Below are 22,573 nucleotides of genomic sequence, written 5' to 3' on the forward strand. Positions count from 1 at the left end.
CTGTCTCCCATACAAGGATGGGGTTTCTCTCCAATGGCTTGTTTTGTTTTTAGTTGAAAAATGATTAATTTATGCAGGCTCAAAGCCTAACTTGATCACAAACAGGAGATTCATCGTGGAGTACAATGTTTGTTTTAACATCCACACTGGTGGGGTGGCCAAGGAACACTGTTACTGAAGACGATGGGGAGAAAGAGGGAAAAGGCAGGCAGAAATTTGTCTTAGTAGAACCCACAGAAAATTATAGGCTGAAGAAGTTGTTCTGAGAACAGTCAAGTACATCAGTTTAGTGAAATGATCATACAGAAAATCAATGTTAGTAGTCTTAGCAGTCCATTTTAAAAGTAATACTGGATCGTAGATATACCGGGGAAAGAGCATATTTACTGTACACAGCCAGGAAAAACGCATGGGTATTTTTAATCAGTTAAGTGTCAGTCCCTCTCCTAAATTTGAACTACTGCTCTCTCAAAGTTTCCTGCTTATACAAAAGACGAAGGTTGCACCTCAACAAAGCTCCCTTTCATTCTCTTAGGTCTTCACTCATTAAAGGAAAGGACCTGACCAGTGTTGCTTTTATTTTTTTTTTAAAACAGTGTATCTAAAAAAAGCAGCTTGTAAATTGTTCCCAACCAAAACACACAGACTCTTCTGCTATCACGGGCTGGCGAGAGGCAGTGAGTCCGGAGCAGCCTTTGCCATCGAACGCGGTTGGTAGAAATGCTGCAGTTACAGATTAACTTCTTTACCTACTTTACCCACGGTTCCCTCTGCGCTGAAACAGGAACTGTAAACAAACGCAGCCGAACGGACTGAGAACTTGTGCAGCTCAGTTACAAAGAACGTTTCAGCATCCTCTTCCAGAAGGCAATCTCATCGCTTCCCGTTGCGCGCGCTGGCACCAAGGTGCCGACGCCTCCCGGCCAGCTCGCGGGGCAGTTATCCTTTCTGCTCGGTGGGCAAGAGTCACCATCGCTACGGAGTCGGACACAGATGGACGTGTGGCACTGGCTACACCTAAATCATACTGAGTCCACGCCTAATAATCGCATTATCTGAATTTGGACTTCCAGTGTAGGTCACACTGGTGATACAGCAAACTTTGCCAAGCGCAAACCGCAGCAAAACCCTGCAAGTACACGAAGTGTGTTCCTCTCTCTTGGATCGGGCACCTCACTCATTCATGCACTGTGACAAACCACAACTGGAGTCTGAAAGGAGTACTGGATATTAAGAAAAATGCATCTTTTTAACTTTTCTGACTTAGTAAATTCAGGAAGCGTTTAATAGGTAATAGATTCTTACAACTTTAATTGGCTTCCCTTATAGATGGAATGGTTGGGAATGATTTTAATGAGGTATACAGCTTTTGAGCCTGAAAAACATTTAAGCCCATGCTTAGGCACAATCTTATCAAAGTCAGTGTGAAGGAGAGAAGTAAACACACCCAACGAGAATTAGGACCATGTCAAAGCCAGAAACCCAGTTAGAGGAACAAAGTCATCAAATTAACTCCTTACTTCTGACCCTAGAGAAGTGTCTTTTACACACAGCAATATTCTGCAAAGCAAATGTAGAAAGAAGCCCCTTATTCTACCTACTACAACAGACATTCACTTGGAAAGTCAACAATCTAAACCAAGAGAAGGGGAGGATGTGCTGAAGAGCTCGTCAGGCTGCTACACTGGACAACCAAGCCCTAAAGTATAGTATCTTTACTATCAGTTCTACTGTTCCCACAGGGAAAAGCCAAGACTTTCCCCTCTCCCTGTAATCTAATGTTCACAGAGTCTTCACCCACAGCATTTCCAAGAAGGCTGAGAACCAAAGATGCCAAATGGTTTTTCAAGACTGCTTAGCTTCCACGGTCAGAGAGAGAGAGAGAGAGAGAAAGAGGGGAAAACAAAAAGATACTCTGTCTGATCTATCAAAAACTCTAGTGCAGCTGTGCAAGGTTAACTTAGACTAGTATGAAACACATGGCCACATGTACTCAGATGGCCAGAGTACAGAACAGAATGAAAATTAACCAAAAAAAACCTGGGGAACTGAGCGAGACAGAATCAATCCTGCCTGATCTGAGATACACTGCTTAGAAACTTCTACAGGCTGTTACGTTCCAGCATTTTCTGTATCTCAACTTAAGTATATCTAAAAATTTCTATTACGTATTTTATACACACATACACAGCTGTATATATGGAACCACTGCTAATTCCTTGAACTGTCCAATTTATTCTCCTCCAAACCCCACCACGAGTGATTTTCTGTTACGTCTTTAGCTTGTTTTTTTTTTTTTTTAAATTTGATTCTATTTAGAAGACTTTCACATTCTAGAATCTATGATTATTCAGTTAAAGATTGCAGGAAAAAAAATCTGTTTATAATTACCTATATTCCCAAGAAGTCCATTCATAATTGTACTGTGGTCAGGCTTTAATGTATTGCTGTCTTGATTAATGAACTCAAGACTGTCCTGCAACCTATAACAAACATAAAACATACAAGAAACCAGTGATTTGCATTTCAGTAGAATACAGTGTTACTTCATTATAGCCTGAGTGGAACAGACAAGATAAGAATGCAGGTTTCCACTAGAAAAACCTTTCATAGCCTAAGCCACTTTCTCAGGTAGGTTAATACACAGAAAACTAAACGCTGAACCCTCTGAAGCCAGATGTTTTTGTAACACCTTTTTCTTCATCTTGGACTGAATTCCCCAACTCCAGTGTTCTGTCCTCATCCCTTCTCCTTTGGCAGCTGCAAGTACTTTGTACCTTACAATATCAAGCTTTACCATATCAGCATTAAAGGAATGGTTCATTCATTCGCTTAAAGCAAACTGAGGTGAAGACAACTGCAAGGGAAAGGTGAGGACACTAGTGACAGGATGTAACAGATGGGGAACGAGAAGTTATTTTTCTACAGAAATAATCTGGAGGGTCAAAAAAAAAGTTCTTCTGTGTTTTTACATTCACCCCCTTAAACGCATTTGTAATGGACTCACGTATTCAGGCTTCCATAGATGCTGCTTCCAGTGCGAGCTGTGAAAACCTTGCTGAGCATGAGCTGAGGAGGTGAGCTAGAGGACAAAAAGGAAGATGTCAGTCAGAACACAGTGCCAAGACAGGCTTTCCTTTCAATTGCACAACCGTCCAGATTTTATAGTCCTAAACACAACATAATAGCCTTTTGTGTCAAATGTGACATCAGAATAACTTTAAGGCAAACCGAGAAATTCCTTTTACTCTGCACTTGTGGCATTCCATTCATTACGTATTAGCACTAAGGAGTAAGTCTTCTGAAAAGACAAGAAGTAAAAAATTAATCTTACCGGATCTGGTGAATTTTCAACGTGGAGCCCTTGTAGCTCATGGCCACAGAGCCAAACATCATCTCTCCAAGCATGTTAGCATCTGAGGAGCACCGAGAGCCCTGCAAAAAAAACCCCACCAACATTTGTTTTTAAGCATTTCAGAAGCACACTTCTATCAAGGCAATGTATGACTAAGGAAAATATTCTTTATTAAAAAATAAACATGCAAAATATACCTTGCTGTAACACTGCTGAACACGTTAAGTTGAACAGTTCAATGAAGAGAATGCTAGCACAGAAAGTGATCTTCACATTGGCTGTGAGCTAAACCACTAAAATCATCCAACAAACCTAACCCATCTGGGGGGGGGCAGCAGATTCAAACTGTGCTGAGTCAGGGGATTAAAAAGTTTTAGAGTGTGATAACACACTTTACTGAGTAAGAACCATTAAGCCTAAACCTTGTGTCTGCTTCACAAGAAAAATCACAAGTTCACTTGAGATCTTACACAGACTGTACACTGGCGCCCAGTTGGACCAGTGCTTTCTTGACAAAGACCGATTCATAACTTATCCATGGATGGTATTTTGTATTTGATGCATCTTTCCCTGGTGCTCCTGCTAGTACCAGGAAAGAGCTGTAGCATCACGATGCCAGGCTTAAGTTGGGCATTTCCTGCTTCTCAATTGGTGAGAGCTTGCTGTAAGGCATACTGGCTAAATACAAAGGAGGAATGTCTCCATGCAGCATCACAGGCTAGACCAAATACTGCAAACAAAACCTTAAAATTAAAATGTTACTCAGGGTAATCAACTGGAGACGACTGCTCAGCTGCCAGTCACCTTATTTGTGTGCTGTCAATGACTGAGATTACTGTCCCTTTATCCAGGGCTGCTTCTCTAGGCAAGCAGAGTATTAGTGCTGGCTCTCCATTTGTGCCTTGCCTTGAATAATTTAAAATATCGTGATCACTTACTCACAGAACTCAGGTAAGTCATAGGTAAGGTACTTTGGTACTGTGCGAGAAAGCAATGCATTTCTTTTGAGGTGTGTGATAACTGCTAATGCTTCTTTGGCGTAATCCTTCCAAAAAAAAAAAAAAAAAAAGTCCCCTAAAACCAGTTGCAGAAATAACCTTGTGTTTGGAAAATGCTAAGTGCTATTTCTCCATATCTCTTACCCAAGCTCTAAACAACCAGGCTCCTCACCGGATTCCTACACAGGCTCGGAATATATCTAAATGTTTTGGCCAGCGTCAGACAGGGAGCTCAGAGCAAGACCAAGGACAGGGCGTCTACTCCACGGAATCCCACCAGGAGTAAGGAGTGATAGGAAAATGACTGCTCAATGTTTCTCCTCACGCTAGCCCACAGAACAAGGGTAGGAACAAGGAAACGCTAATCAGCCAAAAGACAACACACTTATAACACTTTTCAATTTTTAGCTCTTCTCAAGCACTCTCAATTAAGATGATCGTATTTTAACAGACATACTATTAACCTCTGAAATCTGCTATCAGTGCAAGAAAGACAGGGGATGACTAAAAGTAGCAACCACAGTTCTAAAAATGAGGCTACAATGGCAATGCTTGTTAGTGTTCATATGACAGGGCAAAATGTGATCATTACTTGGGTCTCAGAGAAATTTCCATCTTTACCTCCCAGGATATCATACTGCCTAGGTGTACCATAGGACGTACTGGAAAAACTAGACTTTAAAATCAGTCAGTATAACCAGCAGCTCCAAGGAAATATAAGCATGGATGTTAATGGCTCTAGGAAATAATAGGTCTGCAAGCATCATGAAATCTTGAAGCAAGGACATTGCATATTACTACAGCCAAATGTTATGATTAAATCTGTTGCAGATCTCCAATTGAAGGACGCGTTCTGAATAAATGTCAAGGCCTCGATGGTTGGTTTTGGTTTCAACTTTCTGTTCCTGTGAAAATCTAATTCTAAAGCTAAGGAAAAATACTTTAAGAAAAATTATTGATTCTCCTTGTCAAGCAACCCAATTAAAAAAAGAAGTGAAAATCAACTGCTTTCAAATTTAATTATAGGGGTTTCCCTTTCCTCTGAAAGGCAGCGACAAGCAATGCTGAAGGCAAAGAGCATAGTAAGATGCACCCACGGCCTGTTTCAGTCTGGCTTTTCATCTACACTTAATAGCAATAGTTTTACCATGCATAACAGAAGATGTACATATTTAATGCATTTAATATGGAAACATTGCTACAACTCAGCCTTTGGGCCCTTAATGCTGCAAAATAAAGGCCACTCAAGACCAAAGTAGAGTGCAATCAACTGAAGAAAGGGGTTAAATATTAAAAACTCAGACAAAACATAGCCAAGGAGCATCTGGCAAAAAGGGCACAACCGCCGGCACCAACAGCTTGGACGCAAACCAATTCCCTAGGTCATATTTATGAGCTCACATAAAAAGTGATCATAAAATACCCACAAGTGTTTGTTAGTGCACATTAGCGTTTAGAGGTAGAAAAATCTGTGTGATTTGGAAATTACATTTCTGAATATTTACAGCATTTAATATTCCACTTACTGTACATATTACCCTATCAATAACTAAGTGCATATGTAAATTAAAAACACAGTACAGAAACAAATGTCAAATGTCATGATCAACAAATCAGAAAGACTTTCAGTCTTGACTATGCTGGTCAGGACAAAGCAAGTATGGAGGTAACACTGGTGTCATAATGTGCAAATAATTGTGGGCAAGCTTAGAACCATATTCAGCTTTGTCTTCATGGTTTCTGTTCACATTTGTGAGGGATCTGGATAGGACATAATTAAAAATATGGAAGCCTGGAACAAACCCCTGTGTTTCACCTTGCAATTAAAGTTGCTCACATATAGTCAAAATGTATTTAAACAAGGAAACATAAAGAACTATTTTTAAAGTCCTATAGCATTGTATTATTTGGACTTCCACTTTATAGCTTTAAAAACAAACAAAAAAACTTATAAATACTGCAAATACATTAAGTAACTTCTGAGGTTGCCAGACACAGTGGTTAGCAGATAGGAAACGTCAGGCTGACTGACGTCTGGATAAACTTACTCTGGCCCTTCTGCATACGTGATACAAAATTTTATTGTGCAGTAAAGAACTCCTGTATTTATGGCTCTCTGCTCACTTGCTGGGGAAGCCTGGAAGGAGTACAGGGTACACAGTAGATAGTTTACAACAAATAACACTGTTGAAGGCCAACTTAAGCCGAAAGTTTCTCGCACACTTTCTGAGCCGGTCACATAGCCACCGATCATTTCAGTTCAACTCAGCAAGATTTTGACTAAGTGATATGCATGAGGAAATGGGGACTTAAAAGGGAAAACTTTCCACAGCTTTAAAATATACTGTCATGCCAACCACCAAAATTAATCTCCTTTAATAACATTGACCATTGTTTGCACAGAGCCTGCCCAGTAGGAGAGACAATTTCTGGATAGTGGGAGTATCGCTTTTCTTGGTCACACAATGCATGAAGGAGGTTATTTTGTGCTGGAAGGAAGATGCTGACAGAAATGTCTCTTCCTTTCATAACGGCAGTTAAATGCCCCTCCAGGAAGGGAGGAATGGAAAACAGATCTTCAGCCACCTTACTAAAGCTGTGGAAAAGCCTGTGATGAGAAGGAGAAAACAAGAATATGCAGCTCACCAAATATAGCAAGAGCTAATGTGACAGTGGGAAAGTGAGCACTGAAAGGTTCTTCATTTATATCTACGGTAGATTAAGACATCGGTAGTACTGTACTTCAGAATAGGTTGTGGAGATAGCAGCTTCCCTCAAACACACAATTACTTCATTACAAAGAGTGGAAGGGCTTAGTTCTATTTTAGGGTGGCTTAATATAAAACACTTGTGATCCATGGAAGGAGAGATGACAGAAATATATCCGTGTCAGATGACTCTAGCTACTCCCATGGCCAAAATCTCTTATGTAAAATGTAACTCAAGTGCACCAAATCCCTTGTTATAAAGCTGTTACACGGACTATCCCTATAGATAGCAGGTTTCTCTGTTACTTCCCTGGCATTTAGCAATAAAGCAAAATAAACTACCACATCTATACCAAGATAAGATGTTTGTGCCAAGTCTGATTGTACCGAACGAGTGTTATCACCCGGGTCATAAGACAGAACAAATGCCCTGGAGAAATCTCTGCCATTCAAGACACATCCCAAGAGAACCAGCTGGTTGGTTTTAGACTTGTTCAAACCCAAAGCTACAGTATTAAACATTACTGAGTCAGAACCAAAATCTGATCCTCACTGAAAACTGCTCTCCACCGCTAGCCTCTACTTTCAAGCATTTTAAACATTCAGTACCTCACCTGCCATTAGTATTTGACATGGGTTACAGAAAAAAAAGGAAGAGTGACTCACCTGGTATTTTGGGCATTGTTCTTTTGGATCTGAGAAGGAGGAGGATGAATTGATTGAACTATCCAAGGAAGAAGAACTGTCTCCTCCAGGCTTCAGTTGGCAACATTTCCCAAAAACTCTCACCTGAGCATCGCTGCAGAGTTTCTGAAATACAGACAACATACGTGACACACTAAGACCCACAACCTGAAATCACTGCTTAGCAGCATTGTACTTACCTGTTGAGGTAAGATATTTAACAGCTGAAAGGCTTATGCCCCAGGAAAAGTGTGTCTCCTGCAGCCTGGCCGTACGAAAGCAAGCCGAGCTCTTTTACTTCCGATTAGCCAGGAGCTAACAGGTCACTCCAACTCCATTCTCCTAAGTAGCCATCTGTCTCTGAAGCTTTACAAACGACTTTTTTAGACCCAGGATTAGGAGGAAGGATGGTACCAAAGCGTTTAAAGGAAGGATGGCAACAATAGGCTCCAGCTGTCTTCCTCTCGCTCGCTGTGCCCACAGGAGCAGAGGTGACACAGCAGTGTGATGGGCACAGCCCTCCAGAGCGGCAATACCCGCCAGATCACGACAAGGAGCAGTTCACGATGTACAGAAAAACACAGATTAGGAATAATCAAGCAAGAACAACACAGAATTCAAGAGAGATTGATGTTACAAGGGTAAGTGAAGAGAAAAGATGCTATTTTTACAGATCTCTCCCTAGCTGTGTCCAAATCCCCTAGCCTTTTTGAAGGGCGGCACAGAAGTGACATGTTCCTCTCATTTTCAGTACAAGGGAATTATAAGGCTGAAAATGGACAAAGCTGAAAAACACAGTTAGCATTACAAAGAAGTCAGGAAAGTTTCACAGAACGATGAAGAAATGGTCCAAGCGTGATTTCTGATAGAGATTCAGACAGAAAGCATAGCAAATAAGGCAGTTAGGAGGGCTCAGATGGAGCTGGAACTGATGGACAGGATGGGTTGGATCTGTGTCCACTCCACACATGCAGTATTATCAACTGCTGGCATGGGAGATGCTCCACTACTGTTTCATTCACCATGTAAAAACATTTGCGATTTCCCCTGCGAACCTCTGCATCCCAAGCAGAATCAGCATCCATGTTAGTTAATGCCATTTACACTAGCACTAGGCAACCCTCTTGACCTAAAGGTCTCAACATATTTTTCATATACCCATTACACCCATGTAAGGTTGGCATTATTTACATGTGCTAGTGGCAGCACTAGGAGACAGAAATAGTCTACATTGCTCAAAATGGCATACCAACTCTGCCCTAAGACTTTGATAATTAACATTTCCTACACAATCACCAAACCAGTAAGAGCAAGCTGGAAGCAAATCCTACTGGAAGCAAGGTTCAAGGGACAGATGGAAATACAGAAATGCTCTTGTATGTCACAGCTTCCTCTCTGGACTCACAGGTCCACATCCAAAACCCCCTGTTCACTCAAAAACATAAGTAATCAATCTTTAATAGCTATGAAGAAAAGGAAAAGGCATAAAGAAAAGTGTGAAATACCCAAGGCACAGGGTGGTAACTTCATGACTCTGCTCAATAATCAGCAACAATTGTACAAAAAGATGACTGCCCTTACTGCTGTGGAGGGATTTTGATGAGGGACAAGATGGGAATCCCATGCTTCTGTCCTAGCCTGTGCAGGTCACTTTTTTTTTTCCTTTTTGGCTAAATATTACCTACAGTTAGGACAGGTAACTTCTGTTTGGCCCTAACTGTGGGTGAGATTTAGCAAACCAGCAGAAAATGTCAGGGATTATCGAGCTCCACGCAGCAGTCTGCACTGCTGCTCCCGTCTGCAGCTGCTGCTGCAAAAAGCCTCAAGGAAAAACGTGCAGACAAATCAGTAATTCTGTGGCCGAGGGGAAGGAAGCATTCACTAGCCGCTGAGTCCTGTGCTTTACTGACATACGCAGCCTCCCATAGTAGTATCCTCTCATTACAACATCGTGGTGAGTACGTTGAATTCATGCAATATGTAGATTTGCTAATGGCTAGTATCTGCGGCTTGAGCACAGTACACAATGGCTGGAACATGTGAATGATCATCATATGACTTCAGTAGGAACTCGTGAACTAGAATTGCATTTTATCTCTGACACAAACAACAATGTCCTAAGCTAGGCAAGCATCATGTGATAAAACCACATAAAATCCACAGGGTTACAGAAGCTTTTGCAGGCAAACCACACTTCAGCTTGCATTTTCCATCAGATGTTGAAAGTTCCTTCTAAAAAGTTAATTACAACTAAGCTTCCTTGAGACTGTAAAGCCAGTAAATGCATTTCTACAGGTGAAAAACATTTCTAGGCATTAAAAAAAATAGGCTAAGTTATCAAATTACTTTTAATTCATTTCTTCTTATTAACACTGCATTTTTCTGCAAGGCAGCTTTCCCCAGATCCACTGGGTAGTCTGGATCTTGAAATAATAGCTGCCTAATTTAAATAGCAAACCAGGAAAATGGCTGTTTGGTCTTTGCAGTGGAGTTTAACGAACCAAGACTCCTGCAAGGAGTCTGTAAAGGAGGTCAGGATCTGTCGGATACCACTTTTCAGAACCCTTTGAACAGCAAAACTCTCCTAAAATGCAGATCACTGACAAATTTACAAACTTAGCATGTGCTTAAGAATAACCAGTTGGACAACGAGATCGAGTACCTGCAGTGCCCCTCTCCTCTGCAGTTTCTGACTCCAAATGTCAATGAAACTTTAGATGCTACAAATCTCAAGACACTATGCATCAAAGGAGTGGGATTACTTGCCTTTTTATATAATATTCCCAAGATATTCAAGCCAGGTTTCAAAAAATAAAAAGGTAACCTAATTATTTAAGCACTGCAAAAGGGAAATTTTCAAAGTTGTGGATCTTCTTTCCAAATAGACACAGTTGCAAGAAATCAGATCCCTAGGCAAAGTGCTGCTGCTGGAGTCCTCCGAAACGCTCACTTTTGCTGGAGAGCAGAACATCTGCTGGAAGGATGCCGCAGGCAGCTGCTGCTCCTGGCTGCCACGCTGCTCTCCCTGCCGTGGTCACACTCTTTGTCCTTTCCCTGCCAACTCGCTGCAGATACTGCCCAGCTCCAAAGACTTCCTGGCAGTCACAGTTTTTACATTAGAGGTCATCATTTGCTGAAAGTCTTGGGAGACCTATCAGGTAGTACTGAAGATAACTTAGAGTAAAATGTCTTTATAGTAAGACAGGGTACAAAGTAGTTTTCTTCTACAGTTCTGCTTCTGGAATCTCTTTTCTCTGCCTCTATCAGCAAAGAACTTTAACTCTTTGCCACAAGGTCTATTAATTCCTCAGTAAGTGGAAAGAACATGCCCAGTGCTGTGAACAGGAAGAGGAATTTCTGCTGGGCAAGTTTTGGTTTTGGGATAATAGGAAAGTTGAAAGGCGCCTGGTGTGTCGAACTAAATCCAAGCTGTGTGCACGTGTGTTAGGGCTGTGAGTGACAGAAGGAAAGAGAAATGTCATCATATGCTTTACTCTTTTCTACCTCTCGGCAACAGCAGTTGCTCAAATACCACCGTGGTGATAGTGATAGAGAAATCTCTATTTCCAAGCAAAGTTGTCACTCTTCAAGAGCTCTGTACCTCACTTCTAGAACAGGTTTTTCAGCAAAGCTGAAAAATTATTCCAAAATAGATCAATTAACTCTTTTGCTTTATTAATATGCATTGGTCTGAATGTGTAATTAAATGTATGCATCCACCTAGGATGCGAGAGTAACCTGAAGAGGCATTCATTCCTTCCCTTCAAGTGCTGCTGTGAAAATCCAGGTACCTTAAAATGCAGCTGTCACATGCTGTATTCTCCCTTTGTGTCCAGAGCTGTCAAGTTGCTCTATTACTCAGAGGTCAGTGGAAGAAGTAGAAACAACCCTATGCTCCTCCACTCCACTAGTATTCTTCCATTTAGGTTTAGAGAGAATAAGCAGAGCTAAGAAGGTGGGACTCGGTCTCTCACAGCTTCATCTCTCTGCTCAGCCTGGCTCACTGGAAACCTGTCCACTGAGAGCCACATAGAGACCAGAGTCTCCATTTCACACAAGTCACCTAAAAGCAAAGGCTCACTATCCAATTACTAATCCCTCAAAGCAATTTGCTGTTCAACATTTATCCAGTGCTGAAGTGTATTAGAACACGTGGCTAATCCTGGCTTGTTTAAAACAGCATGCCTTTTTTCTACTTTGGGATAAATATGACATTTGGAGTGCAAGAAATTGCCACAGTAGGAGATCAAATATCATATGACCTTTCAGTTAAATTATCCCAACGATAAAGACAACTAGGTTACATGGCAAAAGTGGATTTGGGGAGCGAAAAGTTCAAGTCCACTGTTGCACCTCTAGATCTCAAGTTCTGCACCCTGAGCCACTCCTTCTCTTTCATTTCTTCAAAAAAACAAAACTAACCCTGCTTCTGAAAGTCCTCTTCTGCCTCTGGGTCCTGGGAACAAGCCACTGCCTTTCTCTGCCTCCTTGTCTTTCCCCCTTCCCAGCCAAACCACCCAAACTCTAGATCCCTGCTCAGCATGGTTCACAGCTTGGCTCTTGCTTTCCTTCCTCCCTCCTCTTCCTCATGGTCCCTTGACACCCCCTCTCCCTCCCTGGCCTCCACGCCTTTCTCTAGGCTGATTTTTAGACTTAGGAAATCTTTTAGCTTCTTACTTATCCACCAGCACCTCTCTTCAGTCAAATCCCAAACGATAACTCCCGTCTTGCCATAAGTCAGCAGGGAACAACATAAAAAGGAAAACGAGCAGTTAAACAAGACAGTTAACCTCCATCCCCGAACTCCTTCAGCCTGCTCCGAGGAAAGCCCTGATGTAAGGTTCCCCTTCCCAGCTTCTTCTTTGGTTTAGCCCCCTCTTCTCCCTCATGGCACCCTTATCCCAGTCAACTGCCAGCCCTTGGAGGAGAACTCCTCATAGTTCAGCTGGCCTTTGCACGCTGACATTTATGGCGACATAGCTCACGTGCCGCACAACAGCAGCGGCACAGTAAAATACAACACAGCCTTCACGTCAGCTTAGCGTGAACGCAGTGTCAAGGTTGAGAAGCCAAGCACACAGGGGTCAGGAAAGGCAAGAGCCGAGACTGAAAGCTCAGCGCTGGCCGGGCCACCTGGCCCCTGCACCTTAAAAAGGAAAAGGAGCTGCTTGTCGTGCTCCATTTGAAATTCAAACCAGGGCTGGTGTCACAGCTCTTGGAGTGTACCTGTGCCCACACGCGGCTCCTGGCTTGGAAACGCGGCACTACCTGAGGGGGTGGATGTGTGCCGGACGGCGAGCGGGGCTGGTGGTGCACGTGAGCGGAAAGCCGGCCGGGAGGTATTGGAGGGAAAGGAATAGACAAGCACAGAAATGAGTCTACTAGCAGAAATCAGCCATAGGTCGTCACGCTATCCCCTGCAAATCAAGTAATACAGTCTCATTAGAAACCAGACGCTTACTAGGATGAGGAACAAACTGAAGTAACTCCCTACAGGAGACAGTGGATCAAACCCACGAGCTTGCCCGTAGAAGTACTCCGATACCCAAAAACCCAAGGGATGTGGAGGTTTGGGTGGGGACCGAGGCTTTTCGGTAAAGGCCTCAGTAATGGCTACTTCTCGCATCACGCGCTGCCCTGGTACGCTCAACACGCAAATGCCTGCTCTGCTGCATGCGCTCACGCCCTCGTGCCACAGGGCTGGAAGGGGCAGCCACCCTCCTTGGGGTAGCCCGGCAGAACTCGGGCAGAGGAGTCACCCGGGTTTCTGATGCTCATCTTTCAGCCCTGCTTACAGAGCGCGGCTGATCAACAGCCCATCCCCTGGAAAGCCAGGGAAGAACCTCTCCTGCTTCGCACCAAAAAAGGCATAGGACTGACAAAGGGGATCTCTCTGCCTCCCCCCATGCCAAGTGCCCACAGCTGCCGAAGGCGGATCTCTGCCTGGTCTCGGTGGAAACGCCTGGCACAGTCTCCGGCCAACATTCCCGCTGCGGCGGCCGCCAGCCCTCCGAGTCACCAGACTGCTTCTCGGCTTTGTCCGCCAAGTATAACCCTAGCAAGACCCGGGGAAAACATCGCTTCTCCTGTGCAATTAAAGTATTTTAATGGCCATACTGCAAACCCTCAGCTGCCTTCTGTCTGTCTCTGTGCAGTACCCTCCCAAAATTCTTGTTTGCCTAATATTTAGCTGTGTTGAAGACATGAAGAGGCTGATTTAATATCCAATGAAAACACAAAATCCTTATTTGTGTTATAGTCACATTTCCCTCACGGATAATATGAACCTAGTAATGCTTTAATAATTAGAGCCCAGCTCTGCAGTCTTCACTCACCAAAAAGTCAGAGCCTACTGTTATATTTCTTGAAACATCTGTGTCTGGAAAAGTTGCTCTGACGCTTCTTAAATTTTATAACCATACCTCCCCTTACGGGATTCGAATGACTGAGCCATGTTCAACCTTGGTCCACCGCACACAGCTCTTGACATATGTAGAGATTAGATATAGAAAATAGAGCGAAGTATAGCTCACCTTGCTGTAGGCATGAAACTTTTAATTGTAATTGCTTTCATGTCTCCTAAGCAACAGAAAACGGGAACTGAAGAGCACAGCAACATAAAGCAAACTGAAACCCTCTCGGTTCTCCACATTAGACTGATGAGACTTGAACCAGAACAGTCTGGCCACCGACAGGCACTCTTGCAAATCTCCCCCCTAGTGCTACTCGTAAATCCAGAGGTATAAATCCCGTTAGGAAATGGGTGGGGGGAGGATGCAGAAAGCATTGGCTTTGGTCGGGTGGTGAACAGATACGCTTTCAGAAGGGAGAGTGCCCAGCCCACACACATGTCCTGCTGCAAAAGGGCAAGAGTGCCCTGGAATGTGCTTAGAGCCAAGATCTGGCTTTGTATAGGCAGGGTGTGTCTTTGGTAATGAAAATCATGATAAGGAGCAAGAAAAATAAACAATGCAATTCCTTGAAAATGGCCAGTACATACTGCTAACTGTGCAAGCCTGTACTGAGCTCACACCAAGCCGAGCCGAGGACTCTTCTGCACGTTTTTACCTGCATAATGTTTCTGCTACTGCAAAGTTTTGTTTTATGAGGGAAGTTTGCCTGCCATGCCATTATCCCAGTGCTGCACAAGGCAGACATCATGGCAATCAACTGTTTCAGTATATTCTCTTTCAAAGTCTCCTAATACCACAAAAAAGAAGAAATATATCAAGTTACCGGAGACAAGCACTGGGCATTTCAAACACCCTGGGAACAGTCTTCCTCCACCAGTCTCACATACTCATTTCATAGAGATGGTGAACACAGCTATTTCCCTCCCCCCTCCCTCTTAGCAAAGAAAAATAAAGGAGAGATTAATATGGAACTGTATTAGCTTCATTATCAGCCATTTATTCTGTTGCTGTTGAGCTGCCACAGTCAACAATCTTTCTGAAATAAACCAAAACACTGAAGTTTGTGAGTTCACTGAGCAAGTACAGATCTATCTTAAAGAGGTTTTAGGCTTTCAAGAAATCAACTGAAATATGGCAAGAGAATTTTTACTGTAGCACGTCTTCTTTTATTAATGAAGTAATACTTTAGAATTAACGAAGTAACAGTAATAAGCATAGCCAGCAATTCGTACCAATAAACCACTTCTAAAGACATCACCTTTAAAAACCTGTTTTCCTGGCAAGAACACCTAGAAGAACAGGAACTTTTCAATTATAAAGCCATCCTAACAAGTTAAAATTAAAAAGAAAGGTGCATTTTAGTCAACATTTGTGAAACTTGCTTTACTTCACAAATTCTCAAAAAGAATGAGGAAATTGGGGTCTTGATTCATGGCTATAAAAATGCTGGAGTAAGCGATGGAGAAGCCTGGAAGTTAGTGCCTGGTGAGACACAGGCTGACTCCCAGAGGTTAGGATATGTGGGCTTAGGAAGTACCCAGGACCAGGATGAGAAGGGTCAGGCTGGCAGCATTCAGCAATAGGCCGGAAGAGTTTACAAAGCTGGATGAAGAATCTTCTGGCTGTACTCCAATACCCAACGTGAAAACCAGAGCTTGGGGATAATGTTATTTTGTGTACTCCTGCTTACGGAACTTAGTAGGTCCTACAGGTAGAAGCAACTGGGATCATAAATTTCAGTTCACACAGTGCTTTCTGCTTGCAGAGCTTAAAATGGTTTGCAAATGTTTTTAGAGATGGTGAAAAGGAAGTTCAAAGCAGCGACGTAAGTTGTCCAACCTCACACAACGACCTACAATACCACTGTGGCTAGAAATTAATCTTCTGGCCAGAGCCCTTAGAAGGAAGTATCCTCATCTGACTGCATCCATTACAGTTTCAATTAATAGATTACCATGCAGACCATGCCAAAAGAAAAAACAAAGGAAAAGTTTTCAAGTAACTTTGTGTGAAAAAACTGCCAGCAAAGCACAGAAACTATTGGCAAAAGCTAACCAAACAGGACAGAAGAGGACGCAGGACTGGGAAGACCTTCTGATTAAGAATGCAGACCCCACCATGGCATAAAAGCACATCCATAAATACCAGTTTTTGCCCTGCTCAGCCCCCCAGCACTGCCTGCTGCAGGAAGGAATCCTCCTCTCTGAAAGAGCAGAAAATAGATGAGCCTGGGAATAAAGAGATCACTATAGTACTTAAAGCTGTTAAAGGGTGAAATCACTGAAGCCTGAACAATTTGCAGCTTCACAGGCATTTAAATATAGCCCTGCATATAATTGATATTTAAATCTTAACGTGAATAAAACAGAACATTTGTGATTTATCAATCTTGCCATTTTAAAAAAATGTAGACTATAACCATGTAAATTAATAAAATACTCACCGACACCGAAACATCTTCTATTTTTCTCTTCGCACTGGAGTCAAATAAGACATTCCGTCCTCTTCTTTCGCAGTCCTGGTACACAATCAGTCGGATCTGACTTGGGTCAAACTCCGGCAAAGGCCAGCTTTAATTAAAAAATAAAAGAGCAGAAGGATCAATTACCACAATTCTTTATGACACTGTTCTTTCTATATTATCTGTATATTAAATTTTATTAAAACAAAGTTGAGCAAATGCAATGCCATTTCATCAAACCCTTTGATCCTGTAGCCAGCACTATGCCTTCTGTCTTTTTCTTTCCCCTACGCTTGCCAAATTACGCTGGCATAAACGGCACCAATCCACGACAACTATATACAATGATGTGCGCGGCATTACTAGCTCTTATGCTCTGTCTTGTGATACTTAATGTTTTCTTCAAGTACCAGCTTTTTTAAATGAAAGTCATAGAACTCAGCTTTTGTGTTTAAAGACAAAAAAAAACACCAAACCCACAAACCACCAAAAGTCCCTCATCATTGCAAGCACCATCTTGAAAGCATTCATCATTCAAAAGCCATAACATACGGGTGTAGAACTAACTGCAGTATTATAAACTACAACAGTCATACTAATAGACGTGCTTTGATGCTGGGCAACAGAGCACTACGTGTTGCTTGGTCCTGACTATATACTCAGGTCCTCGCTATGCTCAGACTTAGAAATAATCTCCACTTAAGCCACTGTGATTCCAGGCCACGCCGCTGCACGGGTCAGCAAAACACACGCAGCATTCCCCTTCTAACACCTACTCCCAAACCCCTCTCCAGTCAATAACAAGCAAAGGAGCTTTCCGGAGCCTCTGCCCTCCTTAGTGCCACTGACTTCAGAGGAGCCCTGCAAAGGGAGAACTTGCAGGGCTCAGGCTTGAATACCATTGCATAACCTTGCCTTTAAGGGTGCTTTGACGGCATCATCTTCAATTTCCATTTTAAAAAGCCAGCCATCACTTTAAAGCCCAGCAAGCAACCCATGGGCTTGGGAATCCATTTTCATCGGAAACTGCTCAGTTCTTCGAATATAGGAAACAAGATGCCTGATCTATCCATGAAACCAAGAGGAATCCTCTTTCAGCTAGTTAGAAGCCATTTCCTACATCAAGTGAAATTCTATCTTACTTATCCTTGGCTTTTAGGCAAGCAGCATTAGCATGAAACCCCAAGAAGTGAGAAATGAGGCCCTGGAATTTTCCAGTCATTAACGAAGGAGACAGGCTACCAGTTTACAAGAAGGACCATTACATTTATTTCAGAAAAAAACCCCAAACCCGTAAGTGATAATATGGATTAAAGTATATGGCATGCTAGACTCCAAGGCTATGGTAAATTTTCCTCTCCTCTGTCCCTCTAATTCACCAACCAAAAAAAGGTTTCCTTCTCTGCGCCTGTGCTTCATGTGATGAGCATGCTAATGACAACTTGTAACCCAACAACTTCTAGAATAGGTCACAGCAGAGAATCAGTTTGATCACTAAAGCCATGGTTGCCTGCCAGAAGTTTTTAAGACTGCCCAATATGGATCCACAGGCTTTACAACTAGTGTGGTCCCAGCAAGGTGAAACTAAGCACCAAGACATACAGCCACTTGGTCTGTCTCGAGAGGAAATCCATTTCCTAATCTGCTCAGCCCCATCATTTAGCAACAGGAGAGAAAAAACAGAAGCTGCAGAGAAGATAGTGTGCAACAACTGTCAAAAGCAACTTATTACAAGAAAAAAGCTTGAGCAACTTGAAACTGAAATAACTTGATGTCTAGATTTGGGGGCAAAGAGCCGCACACCTTCTCTGTTTGGGCACCTAAAGCCAAGCATTGTCCACAGAGGGACATGCCCACACGAAGAGCAGACTGCGAACCGAGCAAATCCTGTACCAAAAACCAAGCACAGTGACAAACTCAGAGCAGAGCTTACATTTACCAGGGGCTCTGCTAATGAGCCCCATCTTGCATTTCAGAAAAAAAAATCCCTATTGTTTGATGCATATGTGGAATCTTATCAACCGAAAGGCTCAAAGGCACTAGAGCTGGGGACGGTTACTTCTAAAGACCCTGACTTTGGCTGGAAGTGAGGAGGCAAGTGAGACCGCTGAATCAACTGGCTTCCTGGAGGAACCATCTCCTTAGATTTTTAAGTGAAATCAATGGAAGTCTGGGAACTCATTTTGTTTCCAGATAGGCCACTGTGGTTCCTATAAAGAAACAGTATGTGACAATAACAACGAAGTGCTTGCCAAAAAGGTGCTATCACTTGCTCCACCCTTGCAACGCATTTGAATTTCCTTCACACTCAGACAAAAGCATGTCTTCCATTACCTAGTGCTTTTGATATTTGACTTTGAAATTACTGGCAAAGAAGGCCAGTAGCTGTTCCAGATCTTAGGAAAGTCTACTTATAAAAAGCTCCAAGAGCAGATTACACACTAAGAGGAGAGAAAGCTAAATATAAAACTCTTGCTGTATTCGGAAACATATTTGATCAAGGTAACGAGAGCTTGTTTACTTCTCATCTTCTTCGCGTGACATTTTAACTTTCTCTAGACAAGCATTTAGTAGATATTATCCATCATAATTTGTGATAATTCCAACTAAGCGTTATCTCTGTTACATAATACAGTCCTTAAGCACATTTCAGCCTTGCAAAAACATTCCCTGGCAATAGCAGGCCACTTCCCAAACCAGAAGAAACTCTAAAAGAGCTGGGGGAAAGTTCATTTAGACAGACAGTAAACAGAGGCAGACTGGCACCTCCGACTCAGCCCCGCCACCTCCCAGCCAGGAGGAAGCGGGACACGGAGTAATTTCGCTTTTGTTGTTAGCAGCTTTAAAATACCGTTAAGCTTGATATCAGGATAGATTATCCCCAGAAACGTACAAATTCCTGCGTGCAATACGCAGGGCGCGTTCTCAAAACAAATATAACAGGGCAATACTCCAGCGCTGCTCTTCAGGCAGATGAAAACTGACCTAGATCTGAATCGAGTTGGTTCTCTTTACAGAGGGAAACTAACTTTGACATTTAACTGACATTTTCTTGATTCTTATAGGAAAACCAGGGGACGTAGAATCAAACGTGCTAGTAATGTTAATGAAAGGTGAGTCTCCATCTCCCACACTGTTCTGGAAATGATGGTTCTCGAAATGAGGGCTTTTTCCTGCATGACCTAACTACCACTCTTTGAGCTTTCCTTGAAACTGACTATTTTTAAAGAAAAAAACAACAGAAACAAACCCAGAACAAACAAACAAAAAACCACCACCGAGAAAACCCCAACAATCTTTTCACCCGTGGAAGTGCTTGTGACTTTGCCACGTAGGGCTGTGAGTTCACACGTGGGAAATAGTGATAAATTACTTCTGAGCAGGACACCAGTCCCGGGTAGATCTCCACTACACAAATTGTGATCTTTCTAAAATGAGATGTTCAGCAATACCTATATGAAAAGAATGGGGTAGAAATCCGTTGATGTATAATGCTGTGTGGGATGTTTCTGAAACAAACGACGTAAAACCAGATCTCACACAATCACAGGCTGGTTGAGGTTGGAAGGGACCTCTGGAGGTCATCTGCTCCAACCCCCTGCACAGATGCTAACGCAAGTAGAAAACACCAGAAGAAAGGAATTATTTGGGACAGAAAGGCAAACTTCCACTTGAATAATGATGAAATTATTAGAAACTAGTAATAATGAAAACAAGGCCTGAAAAATGGTATTTTAATGCATGTTCACGCTTAAGCAGTGTTCAGCTCTTCTTGCTCTTCCACCTGTTTTGTTTTCCTGCCTTTTTTACATTCACCACCAGGAGTATTATTTGTAGTTTCCATTTCCAGATCCGTTATACGCTTCCTGACACCTCTACTGCGAGTTGCATGGCAATCCAGAACTCCGAATTCTCTCCAAGGATGGATTTGCTCGTGTTTCTAATTCCTGGAGTTTATTACTGCCATAGATGTTTCTCAGCAAGAGGCAACTGCATGGCTTCAAATTGGTATTACTACATTCTCTGCAAGTCTTAATAGATGAAACAACAGACACCGAAATCCTTCATTAGCACTCCACCAATTAAAATACAAGATTTTCCCTGTAATTGAAAGCAAGTACATTCCTTCCTCCTTGTTTCCACTACAACACAAACAGCACTTCTTCATTACATTAAGCATTTAGTTTAATACTGTTTTTCCTCCTGCCCGAGACTTTACTTTTAAAACAATTTCATACTAGCACAGCTTAGGTATTATCCAATTACTGTTTAATAATTAACACAGATATTTTAGAAGTCTTAAAGAAAAGCAAGGGAAGCAAACTGATCGAGATATTAAGCAGGTAGGAATTGTAAAAGAGTTTGCCAAAAAGTAAAGTTGCTCAAAAGCAGAATATGACTACTCATTGAAAAAGTAAGTTGAAACTATCAGTGAAACTATTGTTTTCCTACATCATGTTACCCGTAGTTATAAAAACTGCCTGGTGATGAATCACTTCCAACTATTTTTAAATGCATCTACGCAAATGATATTTATAGTTTATGCTAGCTTATCTGTTCTGCGTGTTTTTCATGTTAACACCTTTTTAAAAGGCTAACAGGAACAGTGAGGGCAGAGCAGACAGCAGGTCCACCTTGCCCCATGCCCTCCTCCTGGGGCTCCACATGGAAGGAAATGTCTTGCTTTACTCCTGTTAAGATGAGCACCAGAACAGCGGCATAGCGATCCCCAGGGCGTATCTCCAACTCCTGCAGATGATCGTCTTCATGTCCTATTGTTGTTATGGTGGTGCTTAGACCCAGCCAACTTCTACACAAGCGCTGGACAGAAACCGTCCCTGTCTTGAAGAGCTTATGTCGTAAAGATGAGACTGTTCCACTGGGTGCACTGGGATATTTAAGATGCAGATTACCTCCACGTTCCACAGAGATGTACCTCACATCGAAGCATGCTCATCTGTACAGATACAGCCCAGCAGTATTTAGGATCCTGTGGTTCCTTTGTTATAGGGAAGGGTGATCAGAAGCAGAAGGAAAGCGGTCCTTGCCTAGTCCAGCCATCGTATCGTACACCTCTCACCCCTGAGACGCCTCTTCCAACAAGGGATTCCCTTCTCCTGCCCAAATTCCTCTGCACATTTCTATTACCTGTTACTGGAATTTTTGTCTTTTGGCTTTGAGAAGATACAACAAAACTTGAGTATAAGGACACATGGGGAGGCTATTGTATGTATTTTAATACCTTCTTACTGCTCTTCAATAATTCACTTATTATGTGACCATTATTGTACAAATACAGCTGTGTAAACCTTTCTGAAAGAGCACAACTAATTTGGAAGCAATGAAAACAGCAATGTACGGCATGTTAACGATGCTTCCAGCTTTGGAAGACAATCCATTAGCTTTTTTTTAGAGAGGCATGGGCAGGTTATTTATTTTTTTAATACTACCACCTGAAACGCAAAAGAACTTTATCGAGAGTCACATGATAAGGATGATCCAGACTGCACTGCCCATTTGCAAAGTTGGCATTTTCAGTGGGAGATTCCATTTAAATGCTGGTGACATAACATGGCCGTAAGGCTGTGAGGAGGAGGAAGATCCCTAAACTAGAAGCCATGGGGCCTATACTTAGAAAAAAAATTGTGCAAGATAATTGCCTTTACAAGAGTTGAGGTCACTCCAGGGTTGTGTGACTGTTGTGGTGAACGCCTGCTGATTCTGCAGAGAAAACCAACGTTTGTGACTTGGCCAAGGCCACGGAGGGAGCCTGTGACGATCGATTGCGAAGGAGTTTACCCATCACTTTGGGCGACGCTGCGCTCTATCACTTTGACCTCGGTTGGGGTTTCGCAAAAAGTCAACAGAGCTGTACTCTGGGTAGCTTAGGGGAACTGATAGACAGTGGATCATCGCAGGGACAACCACTCATGACGGGTGACTGCTTGTAGCAG

The 22,573-nt window shown here is 42.5% G+C and overlaps 1 protein-coding gene across 3 annotated transcripts in view; it reads right to left on the reverse strand.

Moving 5' to 3' along the window:
- FNIP1 (folliculin interacting protein 1) overlaps positions 1–22,573 on the reverse strand; it is a gene marked incomplete at its 5' end in the record, with an annotated part of 67,650 nt that overhangs the window by 20,611 nt on the left and 24,466 nt on the right. For 2 of the 3 annotated variants that reach the window (XM_082006261.1, XM_082006260.1), the window contains 5 exons: positions 2,392–2,483; positions 3,008–3,082; positions 3,335–3,435; positions 7,728–7,871; positions 16,602–16,728. In XM_082006261.1, coding sequence (XP_081862387.1) covers positions 2,392–2,483; positions 3,008–3,082; positions 3,335–3,435; positions 7,728–7,871; positions 16,602–16,728 — 539 coding nt within the window. The remainder of the gene's footprint in view (positions 1–2,391; positions 2,484–3,007; positions 3,083–3,334; positions 3,436–7,727; positions 7,872–16,601; positions 16,729–22,573) is intronic. The other variant, XM_082006262.1, reaches the window with a different exon arrangement.

This window comes from Phaethon aethereus, assembly GCF_964289735.1.
Source record: "Phaethon aethereus genome assembly, chromosome: 14".
NCBI lineage: Eukaryota > Metazoa > Chordata > Aves > Phaethontiformes > Phaethontidae > Phaethon > Phaethon aethereus.